The sequence below is a fragment of the Musa acuminata genome, chromosome BXJ3-3 (genome assembly GCF_036884655.1).
Source record: "Musa acuminata AAA Group cultivar baxijiao chromosome BXJ3-3, Cavendish_Baxijiao_AAA, whole genome shotgun sequence".
Classification (NCBI taxonomy): Eukaryota; Viridiplantae; Streptophyta; class Magnoliopsida; order Zingiberales; family Musaceae; genus Musa; species Musa acuminata.
Window position 1 is genome coordinate 5,802,060 of NC_088351.1, and position 18,295 is coordinate 5,820,354.

The 18,295-nt window shown below is 35.1% G+C and overlaps 1 protein-coding gene across 1 annotated transcript; it reads left to right on the forward strand.

Annotated features, from left to right (window-relative positions):
- Nucleotides 1-2,871: 2,871 nt before the first annotated feature.
- On the forward strand, nt 2,872-17,926 carry LOC135634042 (mannosylglycoprotein endo-beta-mannosidase-like). Its single transcript, XM_065144173.1, has 11 exons — nt 2,872-3,076; nt 5,945-6,083; nt 7,833-8,060; nt 9,489-9,547; nt 11,243-11,291; nt 11,708-11,938; nt 12,794-12,963; nt 13,060-13,264; nt 15,752-16,402; nt 16,483-16,710; nt 16,784-17,926. Exons 1-11 carry the CDS (start codon nt 2,895-2,897, stop codon nt 17,570-17,572), a joined length of 2,931 nt encoding a protein of 976 aa, XP_065000245.1. The 5' UTR covers nt 2,872-2,894; the 3' UTR covers nt 17,573-17,926.
- Nucleotides 17,927-18,295: the final 369 nt, after the last annotated feature.

Here is an 18,295-nt window from a genome sequence, read left to right on the forward strand (position 1 = left end):
TTTTAGAAAGGGTAAATATTTGAAAACCCTATAAATATCCTTATTCGTTTCTTTCGTTTTGGTTATGCACTCGGTGAAGTGAAGTTTGAACGCTCATAGACTCTCTCGTGAGCTCTTTTTCTTGTTTCTTTGGCAAAAATATGCTTTTAAAAATTCAATCATGGCAGCTCAAGAAAGCCAATACATCAACACTGATGTCGAGTCGGAGGAAATCAATTCGACAATAAAACTCAAGTCGAACATCTTCAAACTGCACTTCAAGGTTTAAAACACGAATGACTCCTTCCATATTGTAAGTAATTACTGTGATCAAAATTTCAAATTCAAAGGAGAATATGGAACATTCTAAGAGTATATTAAGAAGAAACATCCAACACAAGCTGGTACAAAGAGAAGTTAAATATAAATTTTCGGGTACCCGACTTATCCCACCTTTTATTTTTCATTAAAAAATTATAAAGCATTAGCTAGGTTAATTTTCGTTGAACATTATATTTTAATTTCGATGAAAAAATCTAATTTATTAATTATTATCAAGAGGCTTTAAATAGTGTTGCACAAGTTCCTCGTACCACTCTTACTTAGACACTTTACATAATATTTATAAATAAAAAAGATTTACAAAAAGTTTTTCATCCTTCGGATGATCATGTTTCTATTTGGGATGATATTTGGAGTGATCACTAGCAAATGCACTCCTATATCAGAATCATTTGTCATTAGATAGATAATGATTGAACCATGCAAAAATGAATTATTGCTTTTAGGATTTTTAATGAATGACAGAGCCGATAATATTTATAGAATGATAAAAATAAATTTAGAAGAATATTATTTGGTTTTAAAAAAAAATTATATTGGTTTTGTTAGTGCATTGACAAATACCACTTTTATATTAGATGTGCTTATCATGCTTTGAATTTATGCATACAAAAAAGACTTAGATCTCTTGAAACTATTCCTCTTCTATTAAATAAGTTATTTCATTCGTATACAATCATCCATAGGTAATGAAAGAGTGAACCAGATTTTATAAATTAACAAAAAATCCAAAAGATTTCTTAAGTATGTTTTTACTCAACAAAATTCTATATATAAATTGCTTAAAGAATATTTTATGCACTTTTATTGTAAATAATGTTAGGCAAGTTAGTTTATATCCATAACATTGTTATTGGAATGTGTGTGAAAATTTTTTAAAAAATTAAAATTTTTAATAATACTATATATATATATATATATATATATATATATATATATATTGTCTGGTGTTTATTATCCTACTGCATATATTTTTTAGTTGTTTGTATTAATATTGTTGGTGCATTAGAAGAATATAAATATGACGTTAATAATTATAAAATCAAAATAGATAAATTATTTTCTTAAAATTTTACTGATTTATTTAATTGCATGTGTTTTTGATCGTTGTACTAAGATTATATGACTTAGGTGATTAATTATCTATTTATTATGAAAGTTTAGGAGAAGGTGATGTTATTTGTGATAAAATTAGAGATATTAAAAACTTGACCCCTAACTTATATGATCATTATAGTGTTAATTATAGTAGAGAACATGGTACAATTTCTATTAATTATAATAGAGAATAGTAAAATATTTAAGGGAGAAAAATTATTATTACAAAGATTAAAAAAATCAAGGGGATCCTCACGCTTGAAATGGGAGCTTAATATGTATCTAACATGGTAACAACAACACCATAGGTATACAATTTTCTATTATGGAATGATGAGTATGATACATAATGATCTTTTCAATCTTGGCGAGGATCAATATATTTTCTATAATAGAATTTTTTATTATAGAATGATGAGCATGGTACATAATGATATTTTCAATCTTGGCAAAAATCATGAGCATGATATATTTTCTATAATAGAATTTTCTATTATGGAATGATGAGCATGATACATAACAATTTTTTATTTTCTTTAAAAAACTTTATTAAAGGAGTTCTAAAATACTTGATCATGCTTTCTATTTATTTGTTAATAATTTTTTACCATACCTTGTACTATTGGATTGAAATATGTTAAATGCAAATATTTACTTTCCAAATTGAAACTTTTTCTTGTTTTAAGAGCTTTTATGCCATCCTAAGGTCCTCACAATATGAGCTGATAAGAAATTTTAATACATTTTTTTTATAATAGAACAGTATAGTTGATATCATAGATACTGTCACAGGCTTAAATTTTAATATATTAAATTTTTGGCTTGTTTTATTACCATTTGAATATTTTTAAATTAAATTATGGCAATAAGTATATCAGAATTTTATTTAAAACCCTAAAAAATAAACAAAGCTTAGATTATGAGCTGTGACTCAATAATGTTATATATCAACTATAATACAGTTAGAAAATTGATAGAGATATTGTCACCTATGTTGTTTTAGAGAAATACTATAACTAGGTATTTTCTACAGTTACACGTATATGAAATTTTGGTTGTTATGTCTTCCAAATTATTTTTATTACTTTTTTATATTTTATTTTGAATTACGAATTTTATTTCTCTTTTTTTTATTATTTTTTGAACTTGAATTTGAATGAAAGAAATAGACAAAAGAAAGCAGGTTATTTTTAGGAATAAAAAAGCCGAAAATAATAGGCGGATTTTCTTCAGTAAATTAATTGACAAAGGGGTTTTCTAAGGTAGGAAATAAAAATAATATTTTTCATATGTAAATCGTCAAAATAAGGGTGAGAGGGTAAAGGGGGTACTTTTTTGAATCACCGTTGGAGGTATGGGAAGAGTTAATAATATGATGGGACCCGCGTCTGAGGCCAAGGCGTGTGAGAAACGACGAGGGTACATAGAGAGTGCTTCGGTGCCGCGATGGGATGGATGTACTACTCATCGCACCGATGGACTGTGAAAGGGGACTGGGAGAGCGGAGGAGGAGGGTTGGTATGGGGAAGACGAAGCTGGACTCGGGTTGGTTGGCAGCGAGATCCTCGGAAGTAGCGGCCACGGGCGTGCAGTTGACGACAACCCAACCTCCGACTGGCCCCTCCGCGCCATGGATGGAGGCTGTGGTGCCCGGCACGTAAGCCTGCGCCTTTCGCTTCACCGTTCTATTATTCCTCTTCCTCTTTCGATGTCAGATGTTGTAGAATCAATTGCGTGATCCAAATATTGCTACAGAGGGCTGTTTATTTGGCTCTATTCCATGTCTATTAAGCCATTGCACTAGGGAGATTGCTTCTTGGTACGGATTATCTCTAATCCCCATTGCCCATGTAGTCAACCGGCTTCTGGAATCCTGATTTTATCTGATAGTCTCATTTACTTAGTCTAGATAAGGGGACCACGAATTGGACCTTAAAAATTGTGTACACCTGCAGGAATCTGCTTTATACCTGAGTTTGATTCAAGTTGAAGGTGCAGCAAGAACTGCAGACTGGAAGATTCTTAGGGGATTAGAAATGAGCGCTTTAGTAGGAATACTGAAACCGTCTCTCTGTTCTTGTCCAAGTCATCTTCTCATGTAATCATGTGTTTCTGTATCTATAATTGGATCTAGATCTATGCAATCGGGATTTTCTGTTGTTTGCTTGGTGAAATTTTTCACTTTTCACATTTAGAAATTAGGACATCTGCCTTGGGGTCTTCAAAGAAGGCAATTCTAGCAGATGCACCTCCTGTTCGGAATCTTGGTCTTCAAAGGTTGTAGTGATGGACTAAATTGGCGGATACATTAATTGTTTGCACTGGAGGAATTTTTGCCAATTAATGATATATTTTTAAGCGATAATGATTTTCTATTGAAGTATTTAGTGACGGTAGAAGACTTGCGAGTAATGTTTAGTTGGTTGAAATTATTCCATGAACAGGGAACTGAGTAACAAATGACAGTTGGATGGGGGTATTTAGATCTTCGGAGTTTTGGTACCTGGTGTTTAAATTTGTCTTACCATCAAGTTAAGTTGTGGTCTGGGAGTCCATGGTCCATATTCTGAAGTGAAGAATCGGGTGGTTAAACGTTTGATTTACTGATGTGTGACGAGGAAAAATCTATGCAATGGGTAAATATCAAGTCCGTGATAGAATTAGTGTTCCAATCATGGTTCAATGTTTTGGGTACCAGATCTGTGTTGATCCCTGATCGAATCGATGTGGGTCTGGTACATGCCAATATACTCACATATCATATGCTGGAACATGCCGCAGATTTTTTTCTTTTAAGATTTAAGTATACAGAGTGTTGAACGGCACATATTGTGGTTTATGGTGCTGACATGAAAGGCCTGCTTGATGTATACTGATCCAAGTGATCTGTAGCATCATGGTTCCAATTAAAGGATGACTGGATAAATCCAGATCTGTAGGATCAGATCCGACTCTTTTTTCTGAGCAAGTGATAAATGATGTGGAGTCTGATAATTGTGGTTTGTATCTGTCTGTACTGATAAGCCAGAGGCAGAGAGAAAATATTGAAGGTGTCAAAGATAGAAGAGGTTGTAGGTGATAAAGCTGAAATATGACAGAGAAAGAAACATAAGTCAAAGTGCTGCCACTGGATGATGCTGTAATTCAGACGTTCAAAAAGACTTGTCAGCTAATGATTGTCATCACCCTTCTTATAAAATTTGTGAAAGTGATTTTTTTGGATGAGGATAGTATTGAGATGAATTGGTGTAGAGATGATTCAAGAGTGATAATAAAACATTGATGAAAAGGAAAATATTACCAACAGCAGCCGAGTACAAAAGGCTCCTGCTAAAGCAGGGTCTAGGAAGGATGAATTTAATTAGTCTTACCCTCGTAAGAAGTGACAGAGGTTGTTTCTGCAACTTGAAACTCAGCCACTTAGATTACAAAGGAGTAATCTTATCATGACACTAAAGCTCACCCTCATGAAAAGGAAATGCAATAAAGGGGAATATGTTGGCAGGATGTTGGATTCCATAGAAGAGCATTGTGGCTCTGGGAATTTGACCTCTTTTTATTTTATGCTGTGGGAATCATTTTAGAATTGTAGAGGGCCTTAAAAGACGTTCTTTTAAGGAACTTTTGGAGGGTGTTAGGTTCAAAAAGACTGAAGGGGCTATTCCAACTTAGATGAGGATTGTTTAAAGTTGTCTGATAGAAGTATTTCATCTAAGCCCATAAAGAGGATGATTGCTTTGTGGAGATCAGATTGTTGAATTATAAAATTTGTGGCAATTTCTTCAATGCATTCTGTGGAGTTACTCTGAATATTACTTGCAATGCATAATAGTCTTATATATGACAGGAAATAGCAGGTTTGGAATGAGTTGTTAAAAGTGATTATAAGTGTGGAAAGTGGAAACTACCAACATCAAAATGAATGCTACATGGGGAGGTGGGTCTAGGTCCACATTTTCGTGTGGTTGGAGATCAATATTATAATTTTGAAGTATCCATGAATGACACTGCTCTTACAACATTTGACATTGATATCTAATTGTCTGACGAATCAAAGTAGTGATAGTTGTGGCATCATAATCATTAAGTTTATTTCTGTAATAGCCACTATGTCATTATTGTAAGGCAAGTAGGCTTTCCCTATGCCACACTATAGAGATATATGAGACTAATTTGTTCCACGACCCACGAATGAAATGATTGGCTACTTATAGCCTGGATACATCCTAACATTTGACCTTGGTCCTCTTTATACGGAACAATCGCATCTTGTTAGTTGTAAAATAAGTGACATGGATATGGTGGATGTTGAGAAGTTCAAACCGTATGAATAAGTGAATTGATGACATATCCTTTGTCATGATGAACTATTGGTTTCTGAGGTAATTCATGAGCACATATAAATAAGTGATGTACCATGTGAATAATTTGTGAAAGTTATAAAGCACATGGTTTATGGTTTCTGATTACTGTTACTAAGTCATGCTTCTGGTTGATGTATATAATTTTTTGGTTTCTTTCACAGTGTTTTGGGAACGCTGCTAAAGAACAACTTGGTGCCAGATCCTTTCTATGGGCTAAACAATGAAGCAATAATTGATATTGCTAATTCCGGGAGGGAATATTACACATTTTGGTTTTTCACAACCTTTGAGTGTAAGAAGGTATAAAGCTCTGTTATTTGCTTGTTTCACTCTGTTTTTTACATCTATTATTCATATTACGTACCTAGCATGGTTGCTTTATTTAATAAGTTCTTCAGATTAAATCTTTGTCATTGTATACTTTCTGCCTTGATTCTTCTTTTCCAAATGATCATGATATATGGAAGGATGAAAATAATGTATTAAACCTGATATTCTGGACTATTAAAGATGTTAGGAATGTCCTTCCTTGGTAGGATATATATTTAACTAGTTTTTCTTCAGAATTATGGGTGATGAAACCAACCTAGGAACATGTCGCTATTCTAAATAATTTATAGCAATGTGGGCACTGTGGGAAATTGCTTTTGTTAGGCAGTCAACAAGATAAGTGGGTTTCATAGTGCACTTCTTATTTGCCTTAACTTTATTAAAGTTAATCAGAGGAAATCTAAAAGAGACAAAACATGCCTATAGAAAGTCAGCTTTAAAAAAATCATAATGATTTTGGTCAAATAAGTCATAGAAAATAAAAAAGGATATAAAACCAAAGAGGAGACAAAAAAATCAATTCATTCCTTAGCAACAGCATTCAATATCTGTGATTTTTTTCTCATCAACAGCAAGATACCCTTGGGAATGTTGGACATATGGAGGCTGCTGCAGCTCCTCTGACCTTTGTGTTCTTGTATGGGAATGGGGTCTCAAGCAGGATTGGACCAGTCATATAAAAGGATAAACCTAGTTCATTTGAAGCCATTTTGGAATAAATTCAACAGAATCAGATTCAGTGTTGCTAAAGAACTCGTCAAGGAATATATCTGGGCCTGGTACCAATACTGGGAGGGCCTTGTTGGCCATGATGGTGACACAAATGAGCAATGGAGGTAAAAAAACACTCAAGACACGAATGGGATAATATTAGATTTAAAAGAAAAAATCCAAAAGATTAAAAAGGTATGGTTGGTACTTGGTACTCGTACTTTCACAGCCCATTGTGCTACTATAGTAGCGTACTAGATGATAAGCTTATATTTGACTGGACTGGGTATTTTGTCTAGTCTATGTACCAATCGGTCATTGGACCAGTAAATACTGGTTTGTATATAGACCATTTTGATAGGTTTTTTATGTCTTGGAACTAATAATCGAATTTCAGTCACATTAATTGTTTTGACTGACTGTTCTAAAGTACATGTTCAGTAAAAAGCCACTATGAACTAGAATGAACATTGAAGTAGCAATAAATGTGAGAATGTTGAGTTCCATAATCTCATCATTCTTATACCACAATAACTTGGATTCTGGTTTGATAATCCTATATGAGATGAACAATGTTTGAGTATGGGAATGGTATTTTGCTGGCCATATGCCCCTGTACAACATACTAATTAGTTTCAAGGAAGAGATGTGGTACAGGTAGTGAGAAAGTGGATTTTATATGGAACAGGTCCTAAATAAATGTGGAAGTAGGATGACTTGCTGATGTTATCTGGGTATGGTGAAAATTAGGGGTTCATGCATTGAAATTTAATGAAGTTTGACTTTTGAACAAAATGTTGTTACATCAATGTGTCCCAAATTAAAAAATATCAAATTAGTGTTACAATTGGTAACATGCTCAACATATAGAATCTAGCAGGCAGTAACTTGGAAAAAACTAGGAATAATTATTAGATGAAAGTGCTGTTTATGGCTGAATTTTTTGATCCTAATTATATAAACTCTTGGAATTCCAAATTTTATTATTGTTTGCCCTTTATTTTTCAGACAGCAAATCAACATGTACACCTCAACTTCCGTGCAATTAATTACTCAGCTGAAGTTTATTTGAATGGTCACAAAGAGATTCTTCCTAAAGGGATGTTCCGAAGACATTCACTGAATATTACTGATATTCTTACTCCTAGTGGGATAAATATGCTTGCTGTCCTTGTTCATCCTCCTGATCATCCTGGTAGCATACCTCCTCAGGGAGGACAAGGTGGGGATCATGAGGTTTGTATCATTTTCTTTAGACTTACTCCATTCACTTATGTCGTTTTCTTTAAAGGTTTCATTATGTTCAATATATCTTTGACTGTTGTTTTGTTCATCCATATTTGTTAAAGCTGAGTGAACTTGTTAATTATTTACTTGTCTTCTTAATTTCAAGATTTTTGTTTTTTTATACTATGATGAAATTAAGATTATGTTTAAGAAATTTAGCTGTTGCTGTTCTTTTGGTTTTTGGTAAGTCACGAAGCTATTTGGGTGGAATTCATTAGTTGATTAGAACAGTAAATTTTTTTGTCTCATTTCTTGTTGCATCATTTGTATGAAATTCCCAATATTAATTTGATTGTCATTAAATTTTCTCAATTTGATTAAGAAATATATTCTTAAGAAGCTAGTATAAACAAGTAATGTAAAAATTTTCTAATGTGACAGGTTAAACCCTTCTATCAGGAATTTTTTGAATATGAGTAGGAGAAAGTGCCTCCTAGGATATAGAACAAGAGAAAAGAAGATAGTTATCAATCTAAAGCTAATGTTAATTTAATACATAAATGGAACAGCATTCCTTTGAGAATGACGAATAGGCCTTACAAGCTCTTATGCATGGAAGATGAGGGAGAAAACGTGATATTGTTCCCCCAAGATATCATACTAAAAGAGGAATCTCTCGAAATGTGACTCCTAACAATTAAAAAACTTGCCTAAAAGTTCTATAACTTCATTATGACTTTCAGACATCAAATAACTTAAAATAGGACTCTATATATATAATCCTAATTAAAAATTGATAAATATGCTAATTAAGTTACCACAAGTTCCAAAGGGTTAAGCTGTTAATAAAGAAAATATATTTATAAATTTTAACATCCTCTTCCATGTGCAAGCATGATTATTCTACATGAATTGAACTCAAGTGCATGCTGCAAGCTAAACTGAGAGAAGGATATTATATTAGTTAAACATAGTGAAAAATAAAGAGAGGCGAATACTATATTCGAACTAACAACCTGCAAAACCAACAGTTAATTTATGTTAGTGCCTATTATTTATTATGATCATCAAAGTCAAACCATGATTTTGTAGTTCATTTGAATAATTAGGCAGAACAAGTCTGGTGTAGTCCTTATCAAGTCAGATTGACTCGGTATGGGTTACATCCTTTAGCTAAGTTTTCTGCATTATGTTTTTCTTCTTGTCAATAGTTCAATGGAACGCTTCTAATTTTATATATTGTTCTCATATTTGCAGATGGTTTTTCTGAACTTTACATAATCTCTGTTTTGGATTCAATAGTTGCATTTATATTTTACATTAAAAATGGTCTGTTTTTTTCCAATTTTTCCTGCAAAAAATTGAGTTTTTGGTGAGGTATGTATTTGAAAGAATACACAATTGTCTATTCTGACAACTACAAACTGTCCCAATCAGATCGGGAAAGATGTTGCTGCTCACTATGTTGAAGGTTGGGATTGGATGACCCCAATAAGGTATGCTATTAAGTGTTATTGTAGTGAATTTCAAATATTTGCACTTTTGTTGGGAGCCATTATTTTAAATTCCTTAGTTATTTGTATGTTGTCCATTTCCATATGTAAAAATCATTCTGGTTTTCTCAACAATTTATACATTATATGATAAGTACAAAACGTCATTGGCACTTCAACTAAGAGTCCTTGATACACCATCTTCGAAATATTTGTATTAGTTGTCCATTTCCATATGTAAAAATCATTCTGGTTTTCTCAACAATTTATACATTATATGATAAGTACAAAACGTCATTGGCACTTCAACTAAGAGTCCTTGATACACCATCTTTCTGCTCGCGTGGGGAGAAGAAACCAAGGGTTCCTGACTTCCTTCTCCCCCTGCAAAAAAGTAAAAAAAATGCCTTGTTCCTTCTACCTGCATGGGGAGAAGAAACTGCTTCTCCTTGCGACGTTGCCAAGGCGTCGTCGAGACTTCTTCTCTCCCTGCGCCGATGAGTAGAAGTCGCCAATAACGTCGAGACCTCGTCGCCTTAGACGAGGAGGTGACATCATTTGCAGCGTCCGGCGATGGAGGGCGGTGACGGATCGGGATTGTCAAGGGAGAGCGGCATCGGATCTTCAAGTTTTATCTTTTCTTCTCCCTCTACTGATACCATTCAGTAGCGGGCAGTGATGGTTGATTTAGGGTGATAACGGAGTGGAAACAGCCCCAATTGACACTATCGCCTGGTAGCGGGCGGTCTACGTACCTGTTTGCTGATGGACCGGTACGTACCGCCCAGTACGGATGGTATTATTCGAAATTAAAATCCTTGATTAGTAGTAAATTCACAAATTGGTGTACGTAAGGTAACCCTAGTCATAATGTGTTATCACAAATACCATTTGCTATCACTCAAACAGCTTACATGCTCAATAACTTGTGTGATAATCTAATTCTCCACATTGGGGTAAGGAAGACTTAGATTTACATATTTAGAATAAAGAATTAGTTTAGAGTCATCACAAATGATATCTAAGCAATTCTGTGGGCCTTTCTTGTGATTGACACTCTCCAATATGTGATTGCAATACGTGCTTGAAGATGAAAGTTTCCTCATGTAAGTATCATGTCAGGATCCTGAAAGGTGGGTTCTAGTAGGTTATCATGTCCTGGTCAGGAAAATCTTGACCCTTGAGTGAAGACTATGATGGTCTAATAATCCCAAGTCGAGGAATGAGGAATATATACAGGCATATTATGTGTACTCACTGATAAACATATATGTTGTATATATTTGATCCCCATCTCTTAAAGTTACATGTGGCTATTGGTATGCTTATAAATGCTTAAATAAAGGTTATAAGTCTTGATCCAAGTACCAATTTCTCTAGTGTATCGGACTAGGAAGAAGAGGAAGCTTCTCACTAATTAGGTCATTGATTAATCTTAAGGTCAGATGGCATGAAACTTGCATGCCTTGGATGTCAGTTTCCATGCTAGTTTATGAGATCGGGCAATGCATCTTAGCAGGTATATGCCTGAGGCATAGAATATTGCTGTTATGCAAATTACAGTAACAACTGTGCCAGTGTTCAATCACCACTGGCAATTGTTTATTTCTTTTTCATATTTCATAATATATCGTTTGTCTATATATGAAAAATTGTGGTCCCTGCTTTTCTTGATAGATCTTTTCCTCTGTACTGCAGAGACAGGAACACTGGGATTTGGGATGAAGTATCAGTTCAAGTTACAGGGGTGAGGTTTATTCTTTCTTTAGCATTTCTTTGTAAGATTCTCATCTCAATAGATAACCACATAACATAATTTTTGTTGTGTACTAATAGTTGCAATTCAAAAGTTATTCTGGGTTTAGTTTTATTTTGGATTTTCTTGTATCCATTAAATTTGTTTTTGTTTTTGTATAGGTTGCCTCATAACATAGTTTAGTTTATTAGTGTTCAATGATAGCTTTTTTATACTCTAAATATAGTTGCATGAATATGTGCATTGATCCTACCATTATACTCTTATTTACTTTTGTGAATTTTTAGCTTGTTCTTTGATTAACTAGTTTACAGTTTGTATATGACTTTTCCTCATATAGGAACTGATGCACAGTGATATCTGGGTCCTATAATTTTGTGATGCATTTCTTCATTCCTTTGATGCAGCCTGTGAAGATAACTGATCCACACCTGGTCTCATCATTCTTTGATGGCTTTAAGAGGGCGTATCTCCATACTACTGTTGGACTAGAAAACAAAAGTCCATGGCTTGCAGAGTGTTTATTGTCTCTGCAGGTTACCACTGAATTAGAGGGAAACATCTGCCTGGTCGAGCATCTTCAATCTCATGAGTTACAAATTCCTCCTGGAACACACATAGAATTTACGCTACCTCCGGTGTGTATAAACCTGTATCTAAGGCTCTTGTTAATCAGTTTTATTAAGTAGCATCATATTTCTTCACTTAATCTGTTGAGGATATTACCAAACTTTTCCTTTTTTGCTAATGCTCAGTGATTGATTCACCACTTTTGTCCAGGAGGCATGCCTCTTGAGCAACATTAATAAAGAGGTTCCAGTTGGATTAAAGAACTGATTTTAGCATGGGGTTGGCTTCTGGATAAACCTAGATGTACAGTGCAGGAGAAATAAAGATCAATTAGGTGACAAAGAGAATAGAGGAGGTGAACAAGAAGCCATAAGCAACCTTTGTACTTTATAGATATAATCATATAAGAATCATGTGCATAACAAAAGACCAATGGTCAAAGGACAATCAGTACCAAGAGTTCATGCCTTGAAGACTGACAAAGTTGTAAAAACAATCAAAATTTTTGGAAGATATATTACAACAAAAAAAGAGACAAAAAATGTTGTATGACAAAATACAAAACTTATAATAAGTATGAGAAAAAGGGTTATTTTCATATTGTTAAATCTAGAGAAAAAAACAATAGAGATTTATATAACTTTAGATGTATAAAGGATGAAGATCTGGATACTTACTAATGGTGTAAAAATGAAGGAAAGATGTATACTTCGAAAAAATATGGATACATTTGACTATTTCAGAAGTCTCCTCTAAGCATCTGACATATATTTGATAAATATATGATAAACATATGACATGCATTTTTTAAGATTGTGTTCATAGTTATGCACACATATTCAAGAAGACTCCTATTTTATGGCATCTACAATTTGCATAGTCATTTTTCAATATCATGCAACTGACAATATGTGGCATGCAAGCTCTTCTTCTATAAACCCAGCCTGTGGTGGCCAAATGGCATGGGTAAGCAGTCCTTGTACGATGTTGAGATAACAGTTGATGTAAAGGGATCTGGTGAATCTGATTCATGGAACCATCGTTTTGGATTCCGTAAAATCGAGAGCTTTATTGATGATGTTACCGGTGGCAGGTACATAAATCAGATTGTATATCTCTCTTCTTATGATTAAAGTTTACAAATTTCAATATCATATGAGCCACAGTGAACTTTGATATTCTTTTGCAGATTGTTCAAAGTGAATGGAGAACCAGTTTTTATCCGTGGAGGAAACTGGATATTGTCTGATGGGCTATTACGACTTTCTAAGAAGAGATACATGACTGACATAAAATTCCACGCTGATATGAACTTTAACATGCTACGCTGTTGGGGTGGTGGAATAGCTGAGAGGCCAGAATTTTACCAATGCTGTGATATGTATGGCTTGCTGGTAAGATGTGTAAATATTAGTTGTTCTTTATATTTTATTGTCTTGGCTAATCTAAAATGTCAGCTACTATGTCCAATCAAGTGCATGAGAGAATGAAAATTCTATCTGCTTAGCATCATTTAGGTTTAGTTTTGGGAAATATTTTAAGGACAAATGGCTAGATATGCCCTTTCAGTTACGGCTCAAAAAATAGGTTCATATTTGATTGGATTGACTTTCTGTATGTTAAGTTGATTTAATCTAATAGCCCAGGTTTGCCTGTATATCTATTGCTTGGTTCAAAGTAATGAATACTGGAATGGCATGGCTTGGTCTGCATGCATAATAGGATTGCTGGATGGAGGGCACTCTGTCCTTCACTCTCACAAGCAGTATAGTCATAAGCGTTAGGCGCTAAAAGGTGCCACAATCCCAAAATGCTCGAGGCGCTAGACTCTCCCTCGAGTGAAGCACGGGTTCCTGAATATTATAATTTAAAAATTATATATCATGATTAATAAAAATAAACAGCTGCTGTTAATTAGTATAAACAGGGCTGCTCAAGCCCCACTAGAGTGCTTCCAGGTCAACTTATCCTAGAAGGCAGCTGCTGTTCTCACAAACTTAGACAAAAAGAATCAACTTTGATTTATCTAAAAATTGAAACATAACCATAAAAAATTGATAAACAACAATGAAGGCAGCGGTGCATGGGGAAGAGGGAAGAGGGGGCGCAGGGAAGGGGGGGGGCAGTGGTGGTGAGGTGCGGGGGTGTTTGTAGTCGATGCTTGGGGGGTTGTGGTGAACGAGAGAGATACCGGGAAGGAGAGGACTCCGCTACTACTGCTGGTGGAAGACGTTTCTGTTGCTGCTATTGGGGAAGTAGGCTGCTGCTGTCGTTTGCCAATAGGAGGAACTCCGCTGCTGTGCAAAAACGAAGTGGGAAATAGGGTTTCCATGTGGTTTCTAGCTTTCTGCAATAGATAATTGGTTCAATATAACCGATTGTCTGGTGTTTTGTTCGACTCAAGCTTGATGGATAATCAGTTAAATCGAACTAGATGTGATTGTTTGGTTCGACTTAGGCTCGACCTGGTTTGAGTTGAACCAAGCGAGCGCTCGGCACTGCCTAGTGCCTGGGCCTAGGCGAGCACTTGGGCCTCGCCTAAGTGAAGACGCTCGCACAGCTTAATAGGCGAGTGCTCGTGCCTCCCCCGGGCACCTAGGCGAGTGCCTAAGTGCTCGGTTCACTGTACATAAGTCATTACCCTATAAGCAAAATCAACACAATCTCATAAGATCATTTTGTATTAATTTCACTAGATATTGGAGTTACATAGCATATTCCAAATGCAGAATTACAAGTGCCAAAGCTAATTAACATATAACATCGGATGAATATGATGCTAATCAACATCTCACAGCTCCCTGCATGGTTTAACATCTATCCAGATCTCCATTGTGGCTCCAATGTATCTTGGATCATCATGATCTCTGTATCATAGGTCTGTTCTCTTTGTTGATATGTTCAAGAAGCAAATCTTCACGGGAAAGGACTAATATATTTAAGAAATAGGATGCTTAGTGGTGAGCATCCTCAATCAGCTGCACTAAACATGTAAATGATTTGTGAAAGTAACAAGCATACCATTATTGTAGTTGTCAATTGCCGAAACATTATATCAACTAGCATAACTGTATAATACATCTTTCTTTTATTAGTCTCTCCTCTTTTGGTGGAGAAGATTCTAGTTCTGTAGTGAACAAGCTTAGGAGCATATTCAGTTCATTCTTTTGATTGTCTTTGACTTCAGAGGCAAAGTAATTCCATTATCTAAAATTCTTCCCAAAAGCTATTACACCCCAAAAGGTTAAATATTTGTGGGGGTTCCATTAAACATAAGGTTCATCTTAAGGAAATTCTTTAAGGGGTGGGTTTTAAATGCTTATTGTCCCTCCCGCAGATGGTGCAGATCTAGACTATTTAACACATGCTTCCGTATTTTCCCTTTGTCTCAAAGTTTGGTTTTGAATCTAGTTAAGGTTGAGTCTATAAATTCATGTTTGTGGAATTTTGTTCATATCATTGAATCATTATTAGAAAGATAAGAAGCTAAGCTTTTCCTACTATTTGTTTTATGATCCTTCCTCCTCTACTCTGATCTTCTGTTGGAGTCTACTTTGCTGGATAGGAGATGGCTCAGGATATTGTTATCATGGAAAATTATCCAAACTCTGGTTGACTGATGAATGATAGAATTGTGTCTATATTTTGGCACCTACACTTGTATTCTAGTGTTCTCTTGGAGCACAAATGTTGCTTTTTATCTCTCGTACTTTTCTTCCCTACTTTATAGAAAATAACAATTATATTTTTGTTACTTCCTTTTTAGTTGAACTTTACATGAAATTCATATGAACTTTTGATTAGATATAGGATATTTGTTTTTGCATCAATTCTCTATGTTTTCAGCATCTTAATTTGTGATGACAATTACTTTGCTACAGGTTTGGCAAGAATTTTGGATAACAGGAGATGTTGATGGACGAGGTGTACCAATATCTAATCCTCATGGGCCTTTGGACCATAACCTTTTTATTTTATGTGCAAGAGACACTGTCAAGCTTCTCAGGAACCATGCTAGCCTGGCTCTTTGGGTTGGTGGCAATGAACAAATTCCCCCAAAAGATATTAACACATCTCTAAAAAATGACTTGAAACTCCATCCATTGTTTCATACTACAGTTGAAGGTTTGTCAGACAACACAAAGGACCCAAGTCAGTATCTTGATGGGACACGTGTATATATTCAAGGATCACTATGGGATGGTTTTGCAAATGGAAAGGGTGATTTTACTGATGGACCTTATGAAATCCAGAACCCTGAAGATTTCTTTAGGGATAATTTCTACCCATATGGGTTCAATCCAGAGGTTGGCTCTGTTGGCATGCCCGTTGCAGCTACAATCAGGGCGACAATGCCTTCAGAAGGATGGCTAATACCATTATTCAGCAAGGGATCGGATGGGTACATAGAAGAAATTCCGAACCCTATATGGGAGTATCACAAATACATTCCATATTCAAAGCCAGGGAAAGTCCATGATCAGATTGAGCTTTATGGGCGTCCAAAAGGCCTGGATGATTTCTGTGACAAGGTAAACCAAATCGCTAGTCTTTTTAAATTGAAACTTGTTGAATCTTCTTTGCAGCAAATCTCTTGTTCATTTTGTTGCAGGCACAACTTGTCAATTATGTCCAATATAGAGCCTTACTGGAGGGTTGGACTTCTCGAATGTGGACCAAGTACACAGGTGTCCTGATTTGGAAGACTCAAAATCCTTGGACAGGCCTCCGAGGTCAGTTCTATGATCATCTTCATGATCAGACTGCAGGATTCTTTGGCTGTCGCTGTGCTGCTGAACCAATTCATGTCCAGCTCAATCTAGCTAGCTACTTTGTAGAGGTAATTTGATTTACTATATTATAGTATTAAATGTAATATCTTGAATTCTACAAAGCAATTATTTGTGTGCTAGGTCGTGAATACAACTTCAGCTGGACTTTCAAATGTGGCAGTAGAAGTTTCAGTTTGGGGCCTGGATGGATCTTGCCCGTTCTACAATGTCACAGAGAAAATCTTGGTACCACCCAAGAAGGTGGTAGAAGTTGTCAAAATGAAGTATCCCAATTCAAAGAATGCACAGCCAGTGTATTTTCTTCTTCTCAAACTCTTCAGACTGTCAGATTTTTCCATATTATCTAGGAACTTTTATTGGTTGCATCTGCCTGGCAAAGACTTTAAGTCGTTGGAACTATATCGAAAGAAGAGTGTGCCACTAAAGATTATATCTGAAGTTCTTATATCAGGTCAGACCTACGAAGTAAACATGCAATTGAAGAACCTCTCAAAAAGCTCTAGGCGTTTAATCTGCAACGAAATGGATAATAAAAAGGAAGGTGGTGTGAACTGCATAAATTTAGGAAAATCAATCATTGGCTCAGAAGAAAAGGAAAGCAGCATTCTGAGGAGAATTTCTAGAGGCCTTGGCTTCTTGAGGTCAGTGGATACCCCCACCATGGTTGACATAAATGGAAATGATTCAGGAGTTGCCTTTTTCCTTCATTTTTCTGTTCATGCTGCAAAGAAAAACGACGGAACTTCTGGAGTTACACGAATCCTTCCAGTCCATTACACCGACAACTATTTCTCACTTGTTCCTGGTGAAACAATGAACGTCTCTATCACTTTTGAGGCTCCTCCTGGAATCACTCCGCGAGTCACTCTTCGCGGTTGGAACAATCATGAAGACCATGTTATCGTTTGATCTTCAGCTGGAGCCTTCTTTTCAGGCGATGCACTCCAAAACTTTGTAGCACAGATCTTAGGTTCTTCCCAAGTGAACATCTTCTGACAATTAAATTTGGACATCTGATTGTTACTATTAATCTCTCTACTTGTACCATCATCATCTGGAAGCATCAATAAGGTTTTTGGTTCAAGGGAACAATAAGGAGTGCAGAGAATAATTGTAGCATTCACAAAACGCTGATACTGTGAATCGCCTTATATGACCCTGTACAAGGTCGAAATAAACTGTGTTATATAATTAGATTTCAATTGATAGGTTAAGATTAATTTGATTCAAATGATATCAATCAAGGGTTAGTATTTCTTCTCATTCTCTCTTCTTTCGCTATCATATTATTCTCATATTTCATATTTGTTCTCAATCTCGTTTCTTTCACCATCTCATCACCACATATCTCTCATCTTTCATGTGCACTCTTTTAGACTCCATAAAGCTATGATTTATGGATTGATCAAGCTTGAGTGACTAATTAGGGTTAATGCTATATATATATATATATATATATATATATATATATATATATATATATATATATATATATATATATATATATATATATATATATATATACCTAGACTAACTTTTGTATGATTTTAGTAAACATAGCCTAAGGTTCATATTATCATAGCATGACCTCTTTTATTCAAAAGTTTAGCTTAAGTATCAAACCTCTAACAT

Bases quoted from the DNA above. Each gene is read 5' to 3' on its own strand.
- LOC135634042 (XM_065144173.1), top strand. From the start codon at position 2,895: ATGGACTGTGAAAGGGGACTGGGAGAGCGGAGGAGGAGGGTTGGTATG. The intron at 11,939-12,793 runs GTGTGTATAAAC...GTGGCATGCAAG, and splicing joins TAGAATTTACGCTACCTCCG to CTCTTCTTCTATAAACCCAG. The intron at 16,403-16,482 runs GTAAACCAAATC...ATTTTGTTGCAG, and splicing joins TGGATGATTTCTGTGACAAG to GCACAACTTGTCAATTATGT.